Source organism: Cetorhinus maximus, chromosome 13 (genome assembly GCF_964194155.1).
Source record: "Cetorhinus maximus chromosome 13, sCetMax3.hap1.1, whole genome shotgun sequence".
Lineage (NCBI taxonomy): Eukaryota > Metazoa > Chordata > Chondrichthyes > Lamniformes > Cetorhinidae > Cetorhinus > Cetorhinus maximus.
This window is the reverse complement of record NC_135891.1, coordinates 118,892,623-118,905,162: the sequence shown is the minus strand read 5'-3', so window position 1 is coordinate 118,905,162 and position 12,540 is coordinate 118,892,623. Positions and strand designations below refer to the sequence as shown.

At 46.8% G+C, this 12,540-nt stretch overlaps 1 protein-coding gene across 3 annotated transcripts in view; it reads right to left on the bottom strand.

The window, feature by feature from the left end:
• Positions 1-12,540, bottom strand: part of ano8b (anoctamin 8b) — a 151,301-nt gene that overhangs the window by 5,904 nt on the left and 132,857 nt on the right. For all 3 annotated transcript variants that reach the window (XM_078556174.1, XM_078556175.1, XM_078556176.1), the window contains 3 exons: positions 8,760-9,476; positions 4,422-4,613; positions 1,610-1,741 (listed from right to left, as the gene is read on the bottom strand). In XM_078556174.1, the coding sequence (XP_078412300.1) occupies positions 1,610-1,741; positions 4,422-4,613; positions 8,760-9,476 (1,041 nt within the window). The remainder of the gene's footprint in view (positions 1-1,609; positions 1,742-4,421; positions 4,614-8,759; positions 9,477-12,540) is intronic.

Sequence of the window (12,540 nt, the reverse complement as noted above, 5' to 3'; positions counted from 1 at the left end):
CACCTCCCTTATTTAGTTTAAAGCCCTCTCTACTTCCCTTGTTATGAGGCTCGCTAGAACACTGGTACTAGCACAGTTCAGGTGTAGACCGTCCCAAGGTACAGCCCCCACTTTCCGCAGGACTGTTGCCAGTGCCCCACAAACCAGAACCCACTTCTCCCACACCAATCTCTGAGCCTCGCATTCATCTCTCTCATCTTATTTGCTTTATGCCAATTTACATGTGGCTCAGGTAATAATCTAGAGATTATTACCTTTGAGGTTCTGCTTCTTAATTTGGTACCTAGCTTCTCATTCTGACTATACGGAACCTCCTTCCTTGTCCTGCCTATGTTGTTGGTATCTACATGGACCATGATGACTGGATTCTTCCCCCACCCACTGCAAGTTTCTCTCCAGCCCTGAGCAGATATTCAGAACTCTGATATACTCCACATCCCTAACTGTAACACTTTCTGAAATACCCCACACCCCTCTCTGCAACACTCTCCACTTCCCTCACTGTAGGCTCTGGTATAGCTCACACCTCTCACTGTAAGACCCTGATATATCCCACATCCTCAACCCACACCCTCACTGTAACACTCTGATATACTCCACACCCCTCACTGTAACACTCTGATATATCTCACACGCCTCACTGTAACACTCTGATATATCTCACACCCCTCACTGTAACACTCTGGTATAGCTCACACCCCTCACTGTAACACTCTGATATATCTCACACCCCTCACTGTAACACTCTGATATATCCCACATCCTCAACCCACACCCTCACTGTAACACTCTGATATACTCCACACCCCTCACTGTAACACTCTGGTATAGCTCACACCTCTCACTGTAAGACCCTGATATATCTCACACCCCTCACTGTAACACTCTGATATATCTCACACCCCTCACTGTAACACTCTGGTATAGCTCACACCTCTCACTGTAAGACCCTGATATATCCCACATCCTCAACCCACACCCTCACTGTAACACTCTGATATATCTCACACCCCTCACTGTAACACTCTGGTATAGCTCACACCTCTCACTGTAAGACCCTGATATATCCCACATCCTCAACCCACACCCTCACTGTAACACTCTGATATATCTCACACCCCTCACTGTAACACTCTGATATATCCCACACCCCTCGGATGTAACACTTGGATACACCCATAGACACATAAGATCCTGAGGGCAATTGACAAGCTGGATGCTGAGAGGATGTTTCCCCTTATGGGAGAGATTAGAACTAGGGGACACGGTTTAAAAATAAGAGGTCTCCCTTTTAAATGGAAATGAGGAGAATTTTTTTTCTCTCAGAGTGTCATTTGCCTTTGGAACTCTCTTCCCCAGAGAGCAGTGGAGGCTGGGTCATTGAATATCTTTTAAGGCTGAGTTAAATAGATTCTTGATTGACAAGGGAGTCAAAGTGTATAGGGGGTAGACAGGAAAGTAGAGTTGAGGCCACAATCAGAACAGCCATTATCTTATCAAGTAGTGAAGCAGGCTTGAGCAGTTGAATGGCCTACTCCTGCCCCTAACTCGTATGTTTGTATGTAGCCCACACCCCTCTCTGACTCTCTGCCCCCATTGAGCCCCTTACCTCCAGGATCACCACGAGGATGATGGCCATCTCGGAGCTGAGTGTAGGGAAAAGGCGCTGCAGTTGTCCACACTGACCAATCAGATAGCAGTTAACAATGATGGCTAATACTCCCATAGCCTCCATTACATTCTGTGGAGAAACAGCGAGTAACTGAGTTCAGCAGAATTACAGCTTTCCAGCTTCAGTGTAGCACACACAGGAACAGCAGGGCAGCTACAAGCATTGGGCTCATTAGCACAGCCCATCACAACAGGAAAACAGCCTCAGCCACACACAGGAACAGCAGGGCAGCTACAAGCATTGGGCTTGTTAGCACAGCCCATCACAACAGGAAAACAGCCTCAGCCACATCATTTCAAATAGAACACTTTCTCCATAATATACACAGGGGCTCTTATTCTCTATAATATACAGAGGGTCTGTTATTCTCTATAACATACACAATGGGTCCATAAACAGGGAATATTGAACACAGCCCTCACACTTCATCATATTGAGGAGATTAGCATTAGCGCAATAACATACCCTGCGTATATTATGGAGAATAACAGCCCCTGTGTATGAATAGCAGCCATTGGGTATATTTTAGAGAATAACAGACCCTGTGTATATTCTAGAGAATAGCAGCCCCGTGTATATTATAGAGAATAACAGCTCCTGTGCATATTATAGAGAATAACAGACTCTCTGTATATAGTAGATAATAAGAGCCCCTGTGCATATTCTAGAGAATAGCAGCCCCTGTGTATATTATAGAGAGTAGCAGACCCTGTCTATTTTATAGCGAATAACAGCCCCTGTGTATATTATAGAGAATAGCAGATCCTGTGAATATTATAGAGAATAGCAGATCCTGTGAATATTATAGAGAATAGCAGTCCCTGTGTATATTATAGAGAGTAGCAGACCCTGTCTATTTTATAGCGAATAACAGCCCCTGTGTACATCATAGAGAATAGCAGATCCTGTGAATATTATAGAGAATAGCAGCCCCTGTGTATATTATAGAGAATAGCAGCCACTGAGTATATTATAGAGAATAGCAGCCCCTGTGTACATTATAGAGAATAGCAGATTATGTGTACGTAATAGAGAATAGCAGGTCCTGTGTACATTATAGAGAATAGCAGGTCCTGTGTACATTATAGAGAATAGTAGATCCTGTGTACATTATAGAGAATAGTAGATCCTGTGTACATTATAGAGAATAGTAGATCCTGTGTACATTATAGAGAATAGTAGATCCTGTGTACATTATAGAGAATAGCAGGTCCTGTGTACATTATAGAGAATAGTAGATCCTGTGTACATTATAGAGAATAGCAGGTCCTGTGTACATTATAGAGAATAGCAGGTCCTGTGTACATTATAGAGAATAGTAGATCCTGTGTACATTATAGAGAATAGTAGATCCTGTGTACATTATAGAGAATAGTAGATCCTGTGTACATTATAGAGAATAGCAGGTCCTGTGTACATTATAGAGAATAGTAGATCCTGTGTACATTATAGAGAATAGTAGATCCTGTGTACATTATAGAGAATAGCAGGTCCTGTGTACATTATAGAGAATAGCAGGTCCTGTGTACATTGTAGAGAATAGCAGGTCCTGTGTACATTATAGAGAATAGCAGATCCTGTGTACATTATAGAGAATAGCAGCCCCTGTGTACATTATAGAGAATAGCAGCCCCTGTGTACATTATAGAGAATAGCAGATCCTGTGTACATTATAGAGAATAGCAGCCCCTGTGTACATTATAGAGAATAGCAGCCCCTGTGTACATTATAGAGAATAGCAGCCCCTGTGTACATTATAGAGAATAGCAGCCCCTGTGTACATTATAGAGAATAGCAGCCCCTGTGTACATTATAGAGAATAGCAGATCCTGTGTACATTATAGAGAATAGCAGATCCTGTATACATTATAGAGAATAGCAGATCCTGTGTATATTATAGAGAATAGCAGATCCTGTGTACATTATAGAGAATAGCAGCCCCTGTGTACATTATAGAGAATAGCAGATCCTGTGTATGTTATAGAGAATAGCAGATCCTGTGTACGTTATAGAGAATAGCAGCCCCTGTGTACATTATAGAGAATAGCAGCCCCTGTGTACATTATAGAGAATAGCAGATCCTGTGTACATTATAGAGAATAGCAGTTCCTGTGTACATTATAGGGAATAGCAGATCCTGTGTACATTATAGGGAATAGCAGATCCTGTGTACATTATAGAGAATAGCAGATCCTGTGTACATTATAGAGAATAGCAGTTCCTGTGTACATTATAGAGAATAGCAGCCCCTGTGTACATTATAGAGAATAGCAGCCCCTGTGTACATTATAGAGAATAGCAGCCCCTGTGTACATTATAGAGAATAGCAGCCCCTGTGTACATTATAGAGAATAGCAGATCCTGTGTACATTATAGAGAATAGCAGTTCCTGTGTACATTATAGGGAATAGCAGATCCTGTGTACATTATAGGGAATAGCAGATCCTGTGTACATTATAGAGAATAGCAGATCCTGTGTACATTATAGAGAATAGCAGTTCCTGTGTACATTATAGAGAATAGCAGATCCTGTGTACATTATAGAGAATAGCAGATCCTGTGTACATTATAGAGAATAGCAGATTCTGTATACATTATAGAGAATAGTAGATCCTGTGTACATTATAGAGAATAGCAGATCCTGTGTACATTATAGAGAATAGCAGATTCTGTGTACATTATAGAGAATAGCAGATCCTGTGTATATTTTACGGAACAGCTTAAAATCACATTCATGCACTTGTCCTACCTGCCACTGACCAATACTGTCCACTCTCTGGCCAAAGGGCCTCTGGGACCCAGTGCACAGTTTGAAGGCATCACTGCGGATCTCAATGATGTTATTGATGAGGGCACACATCGCAGCGAGGGGGAACGCTGAGGAGAACAGCACCACATACCCAAACTGAATAAACATCTCTTGGTAATCCTGGAAAGTGTCCTGGAGGAACGAGGAAAGAAACATTTTGAGAAGTTATGCAGAAATTGTTCAAAGAGGCAAAGCAGGTTGAGAAAATGGCTAGAAAGGCAAATGAGATCCTGGGCTTTATAAATCGGGGCTTAGAATACAAAAGGAAGGAGGATATGGTGAACCTGTACAAAACACTGGTTCAGCCTCAAACTGGAGTATTGTGTTCGACTCTGGGCATCGTACTTTAGGAAGGATGTGGAGGCAGCAGAGAGAGTGCAGAAAAGATTTACAAGAATGGTTCCAAGAATGAGGATCAGTTATGAGGATGGATTCGGAGAAGCTGGGGTTATTCTCCTTAGAGAAGAGAAGGTTGAGAGGAACTTTGACAGAGGTGTTCAAAATCATGAGGGGCCTGGTCGGAATAGATGGGAGAAACTGTTCCCATTGGCGAAAGGGTCGATAACCAAAGGGCACCAATTTAAAGATTTTGGCAAAAGAACCAAAGATGACACTAGGAAAAACATCTTTAGGGTGCGAGTGGTTAGGATCTGGAATGCATCATTTGAGAGTGTGGTCAAGGCAGATTCAGTCATGTTTTCAAAAGGGAATCGGACCATTGTCTGAAGAGGAAGAATTTGCAGGGCTACGGGGAAAAGGCAGGAGAGTGGGTCTTGTTGAATTGCTGTTGCAAAGAGCCAGCATAGATATTTTGGGCTGAATGGCCTCCTTCTGTGCTGTAACCATTCTATGATTCTATAAGAAGAGGGAGGGAGGGAAAAGGAGAAAGAGAAGGAGAGAGGGAGTTGGAGAGAAGGAAAAAGAAAAGGAGGGAGGAAGCAGAGGAGACAAAATGTGGGAGAGAGCGAAGGTAAATGAGAGATGAAAAGATGTGGAAAGGGCTAGAGAGAGGGAAGAAGAGAAGCGGGCAAGAAAGAGGGATGGAGAGTGGAAGGAGGAATCAGAAGGGAGAGAAACAAGAGAGTGAAAGAGGAAGAGGGCTGGAGAGGGAAAATAAGACGCAAAGAGAAATTGAGGGAGGATGACTGGGAACAAGGTAAAGAAGGGAAATTGAAGAACAGTGCAGAGATAGAAAGGGAGAAAGGAACAGATGTGGAAGAAGGAACAGATGTGCAGAGTATTTCCTAAATGGTAAGAGACTAGAAAGTGTATATGTACAAAGGGACCTGAGTGTCCTTGTCCGTAAGTCGCTGAAAGCCAACATGCAGGTGCAGCAGGCTGTTTGGAAGGCTAATGGAATATTAGCCTTTATCGCAAGAGGATTTGAGTCCAGGAGTAGTGAAGTCTTGCTTCAATTGTGTAGAAGCTAGGTTAAGCCGCACCTGGAGTACTGTGTGCAGCTTTGGTCCCCTCACCTCAGAAAGGATATTACTGCCATAGAGGGAGTGCAACGAAGGTTCACCAGACTTGTCCCGGGGATGGCGGGACTGTTTTATGAAGAGAGATTGGGGAAACTGGGCCTGAATTCTCTCGTGTTTCGAAGAATGAGAGGTGATCTCATTGAAACTTACAAAATACTTAAAGAAATAGACAGGGTAGATGCAGATAAGATGCTTTCCCTGGTTGGGGAGTCTAGAACCAGGGGGGCACAATTTCAAAATAAGGGGAAAACCACTTAGGACCGAGATGAGGAGAAATTTCTTTACTCAGAGGGTTGTGCATCTTTGGAATTCTCTACCCCAGAGGGCAGTGGAAGCTCAGTCACTGAGTATGTTTAAGGTAGAGGTTGATGGATTTCTGATTAACAATAACGTAAAGGGTTATGGGAATAGTGTGGGTAAAAGGCAGTGAAGTGTTCGATCAGCCATGATCGTATTGAATGGCGGAGCAGGCTCGATGGGCCGAATGGCCTTCTCCTGTTCCTATGTTCCTAAGACAGCCAGAATGAGGAAGAAAGAGAGAGAAAGGAAGAGATAGAGGGGGAGAGCATATACAGAGAGAATGCAGACAGTGGGAAAAAGAAGAGCTTGGGAGAAAAACTAGTGAGAAACAAAAGAGAGAAAAGGCAGAGAGAAACTGGGCCGAAAAAAGGGACGAGAGGGATGGCTTGAGAGGAGAGAGAAACAGTTTGAGATGATAGCCTCACCTCTCACTATCCCTAACCTCCTCCACAACCTCAGGACATCCTAAAATACTTTGCTTCCAATGAAGTAATGTCACTGTTGTAATGTAGCAAATGCAGCAGCCAATTTACACAGCAAGGTCCCACAAACAGGAATGTGGTAATGACCAGGTAATCTGTTTTACTGATGTTATTTGAGGGATAAATTTTGGCCAGGGCACTGGGTAGAATCCCTCCTAGGGGCAGGGGGGCTCTTCTTTAAAATAATGCCCATGGGATCTTTAATATCCACCTGAGAGGGCAGGCGGGCTTTCGGTTAATGTCTCATCTGCAAGATGGTTTCTCTGACAGTGCAGCACTCCCTCAGTACTGAAAATGATGAGAAATGCAAGTTGTTGTTGTTGTTGGTGAGAATCAAAGGCGAGAAAGTGGGAGAATAATGAAACTGGAATTAGAAATGGCAAAAAGAGGAGGAAAATAAAGAGGCTTACGATGAGGAGAACCACTGACCAAGTTACTCTCCTCACTAGCTCAGGGCACCCAGGATTATTTTACTTCGTCTGCCCCCATTGCAGTCCTGGCTGAGATCAGTAATATGGACACATTGGGAATGGAATCAGGAGTTTCTCACTTCAGGTGGCTCACTGCCACAATGTAGATGGGCATTCTGCAGCTTTCCTCCCTATAGCAGAGGGGAGAATGTGCTCTGCTGCTGAAAGTAACAATTGAACAAGACAAGGCAGAAACTACTTCTGACCAGCAGAGGGTGCAAAGGGGAGTGATCCAGGGATAAACCCACTGACTGCATATAACAGGGCTGCGTGTCGGAGCACTGACTGTGTGTGTGTGTAACAGGGCTGAGTGTCGGAGCACTGACTGTGTGTGTGTGTGTGTAACAGGGCTGAGTGTCGGAGCACTGACTGTGTGTGTGTGTGTAACAGGACTGGGGGTGTGTGTGTAACAGGACTGGGGGTGTGTGTGTAACAGGACTGGGGGGGTGTGTGTAACAGGACTGGGGGTGTGTGTGTAACAGGACTGGGGGGGTGTGTGTAACAGGACTGGGGGTGTGTGTGTAACAGGACTGGGGGTGTGTGTGTAACAGGACTGGGGGTGTGTGTGTAACAGGACCGGGGGTGTGTGTGTAACAGGACTGGGGGGGGTGTGTGTAACAGGACATGGGGGGGGGTGTGTGTAACAGGACTGGGGGGGTGTGTGTAACAGGACTGGGGGGTGTGTGTAACAGGACTGAGGGGGTGTGTGTAACAGGACTGGGGGGGTGTGTGTAACAGGACTGGGGGGGGTGTGTGTAACAGGACTGGGGGGGTGTGTGTAACAGGACTGGGGGGGGTGTGTGTGTAACAGGACTGGGGGGCTGTGTGTAACAGGACTGGGGGGGGTGTGTGTAACAGGACTGGGGGGGTGTGTGTAACAGGACTGGGGGGGTGTGTGTAACAGGACTGGGGGGGTGTGTGTAACAGGACTGGGGGTGTGTGTGTAACAGGACTGGGGGTGTGTGCGTAACAGGACTGGGGGTGCGTGTAACAGGACTGGGGGGGTGTGTGTAACAGGACTGGGGGGGTGTGTGTAACAGAACTGGGGGGGGTGTGTGTAACAGGACTGGGGGTACGTGTAACAGGACTGGGGGTGCGTGTAACAGGACTGGGGGTGCGTGCAACAGGACTGGGGGTGCGTGCAACAGGACTGGGGGTGCGTGTAACAGGACTGGGGGTGCGTGTAACAGGACTGGGGGTGCGTGCAACAGGACTGGGGGTGCGTGTAACAGGACTGAGGGTGCATGTAACAGGACTGAGGGTGTGTTTAACAGGACTGGGTGTGTGTGTAACAGGACCGGGTTATGTTTAACAGGACTGGGGGTATATGTAACAGGACTGGGTTGTGTTTAACAGGACTGGGGGTATATGTAACAGGACTGGGGGTGTGTGTTTAAAAGGATTGGCAGTGTGTTTAACAGGACTGGGTGTGTGTGTAACAGGACCGGGTTGTGTTTAACAGGACTGGGGGTGTGTGTAACAAGACTGGGTTGTGTTTAATAGGACCGGGTGTATGTCTAACGGATTGAATATGCCAACACTGACCTCATATCTTTGCATACAGCTCTCAATTTCTCCTTGAGTGAGAGGAACATCTTCATAATCCTCCGGTGGATCCATCCAGGAGAGTCTGTTGGCTGCAGTCTCGGTATTCTCGCCTTGCTCTGTGCTCTTGTCTTTCCGCCTGTGTCTCAGCACCACACCCAGCTCCTTTCCTTCCACCCCCACATCACCGTAATCCGGCTCGATCTTTGCATCGTGCTCACACAGTTCAAACACCAGTCCTCCCTCGGCACCTCTCTCCACCAGGATAGGACTCCCCTCCTCCATTAGCATCCCTTGCAAGATTCCCTCCATCTCACAGTTCCTCTCTTCTTTCACCGCCTTCTGCCCACTCCCAGCAAAGCTCACTTTCTTCGAGAGGCGAAGGCCACAGTCCAGGACACTCTCCTCGTCCCCTTCCTCTTCGTTCTGCTGTTCCTCTTCCTCAGGAGCCCCACATGCTCCATTCTCACACTTACTCTCCAGTTTCCTGTTGCCCTGACTGGGGTCCAGCTGTTCCAGTTCTTCTTCACTCGCTTCCTCTGGACTCTCCCTGACCTCCTTGACCCGTTCTGGTGAGTGTCTGAACAGATTTCTCAGCATCCTTATTGTCACTTGAAGAGTGAGGTGTCCCTGTTTATATTTCTCATAGAAAAGGGGCTGCAGAACCTCCTTCACGTTCAGGATAATTTGCCTGGTTATTAAAAGAGCAGCCAACATCTGTCAGCAGAAAGATATAAAGAGAAGATAAACATACCACAGCTAGGGAGCTCACAGCCAACATCTTCAAATCATTCAGTCAAATTAATTCTTCCCATCCCCTCAGCAGTCAGCAATAGATATGGTTATGGGTACATAATAAATATAACAGGTCAATAATAGGCACACACCCAGTCCTGTTACACACGCACAGTCAGTGCTGGGACACTCAGTCCTGTTACACACGCACAGTCAGTGCTGGGACACTCAGTCCTGTTACACACACACACAGTCAGTGCTGGGACACTCAGTCCTGTTATACACACACAGTCAGTGCTGGGACACTCAGTCCTGTTATACACACACAGTCAGTGTTGGGACACTCAGTCCTGTTACACACACACAGTCAGTGCTGGGACACTCAGTCCTGTTACACACACACAGTCAGTGCTGGGACACTCAGTCCTGTTACACACACACAGTCAGTGCTTGGACACTCAGTCCTGTTATACACACATGTACACACACACACACGCACACACACACACACACACACACACAGTCAGTGCTGGGATACTCAGTCCTGTTACACACATACACAGTCAGTGCTGGGACACTCAGTCCTGTTACACACACACAGTCAGTGCTGGGACACTCAGTCCTGTTACACACACACACAGTCAGTGCTGGGATACTCAGTCCTGTTACACACACACAGTCAGTGCTGGGATACGCAGTCCTGTTACAGACACACATAGTCAGTGCTGGGAAACTCAGTCCTGTTACACACACACAGTCAGTGTTGGGACACCAAGTCCTGTTACACACACATAGTCAGTGTTGGGACACCCAGTCCTGTCACACACACGTAGTCAGTGTTGGGACACCCAGTCCTGTTACACACACATAGTCAGTGTTGGGACACCCAGTCCTGTTATGCACACACAGTCGGTGTTGGGACACCAAGTCCTGTTACACACACAGTCAGTGTTGGGACACCAAGTCCTGTTACACACACATAGTCAGTGTTGGGACACCCAGTCCTGTCACACACACGTAGTCAGTGTTGGGACACCCAGTCCTGTTACACACACATAGTCAGTGTTGGGACACCCAGTCCTGTTATGCACACACAGTCAGTGCTGGGATACTCAGTCCTGTTATGCACACACATTCAGTGCTGGGATACTCAGTCCTGTGATACTCAGTCCTGTTACACACACATAGTCAGAGTTGGGACACCCAGTCCTGTTATACACACACAGTCAGTGCTGGGATACTGAGTCCTGTTACACACATACACAGTCAGTGCTGGGACACTCAGTCCTGTTACACACATACACACACAGTCAGTGCTGGGACATTCAGTCCTGTTACACACACACAGTCAGTGCTGGGACACTCAGTCCTGTTACACACACACACAGTCAGTGCTGGGATACTCAGTCCTGTTACAGACACACATAGTCAGTGCTGGGACACTCAGTCCTGTTACACACACACACAGTCAGTGCTGGGATACTCAGTCCTGTTACAGACACACATAGTCAGTGCTGGGACACTCAGTCCGGTTACACACAGTCATTGCAGGGACACTCAGTGCTGTTACACACACACACAGTCAGTGCTGGGACACTCAGTCCTGTTACACACACACACAGTCAGTGCAGGGACACTCAGTCCTGTTACACACACACACAGTCAGTGCTGGGACACTCAGTCCTGTTACACACACACAGTCAGTGCTGGGACACTCAGTCCTGTTACACACACACACAGTCAGTGCTGGGACACTCAGTCCTGTTACACACACACAGTCAGTGCTGGGACACTCAGTTCTGTTACACACACACAGTCAGTGTTGGGACACCCAGTCCTGTTACACACACACACAGTCAGTGTTGGGACACCCAGTCCTGTTACACACACACACAGTCAGTGTTGGGACACCCAGTCCTGTTACACACACACACAGTCAGTGTTGGGACACCCAGTCCTGTTACACACACACAGTCAGTGTTGGGACACCCAGTCCTGTTACACACACACACAGTCAGTGTTAGGACACCCAGTCCTGTTACACACACACACAGTCAGTGTTGGGACACCCAGTCCTGTTACACACACACACAGTCAGTGTTGGGACACCCAGTCCTGTTACACACACACACAGTCAGTGCTGGGATACTCAGTCCTGTTACACACACACAGTCAGTGCTGGGATACTCAGTCCTGTTACAGACACACATAGTCAGTGCTGGGAAACTCAGTCCTGTTACACACACACAGTCAGTGTTGGGACACCAAGTCCTGTTACACACACATAGTCAGTGTTGGGACACCCAGTCCTGTCACACACACATAGTCAGTGTTGGGACACCCAGTCCTGTCACACACACGTAGTCAGTGTTTGGACACCCAGTCCTGTTACACACACATAGTCAGTGTTGGGACACCCAGTCCTGTTATGCACACACAGTCAGTGCTGGGATACTCAGTCCTGTTATGCACACACATTCAGTGCTGGGATACTCAGTCCTGTGATACTCAGTCCTGTTACACACACATAGTCAGAGTTGGGACACCCAGTCCTGTTACACACACACAGTCAGTGCAGGGACACTCAGTCCTGTTATACACACACAGTCAGTGCTGGGACACTCAGTCCTGTTATATACACACACAGTCAGTGTTGGGATACTCAGTCCTGTTACACACACACAGTCAGTGCTGGGATACTGAGTCCTGTTACACACATACACAGTCAGTGCTGGGACACTCAGTCCTGTTACACACATACACACACAGTCAGTGCTGGGACATTCAGTCCTGTTACACACACACAGTCAGTGCTGGGACACTCAGTCCTGTTACATACACACACAGTCAGTGCTGGGATACTCAGTCCTGTTACAGACACACATAGTCAGTGCTGGGACACTCAGTCCTGTTACACACACACACAGTCAGTGCTGGGATGCTCAGTCCTGTTACAGACACACATAGTCAGTGCTGGGACACTCAGTCCGGTTACACACAGTCATTGCTGGGACACTCAGTGCTGTTACACACACACACACAGTCA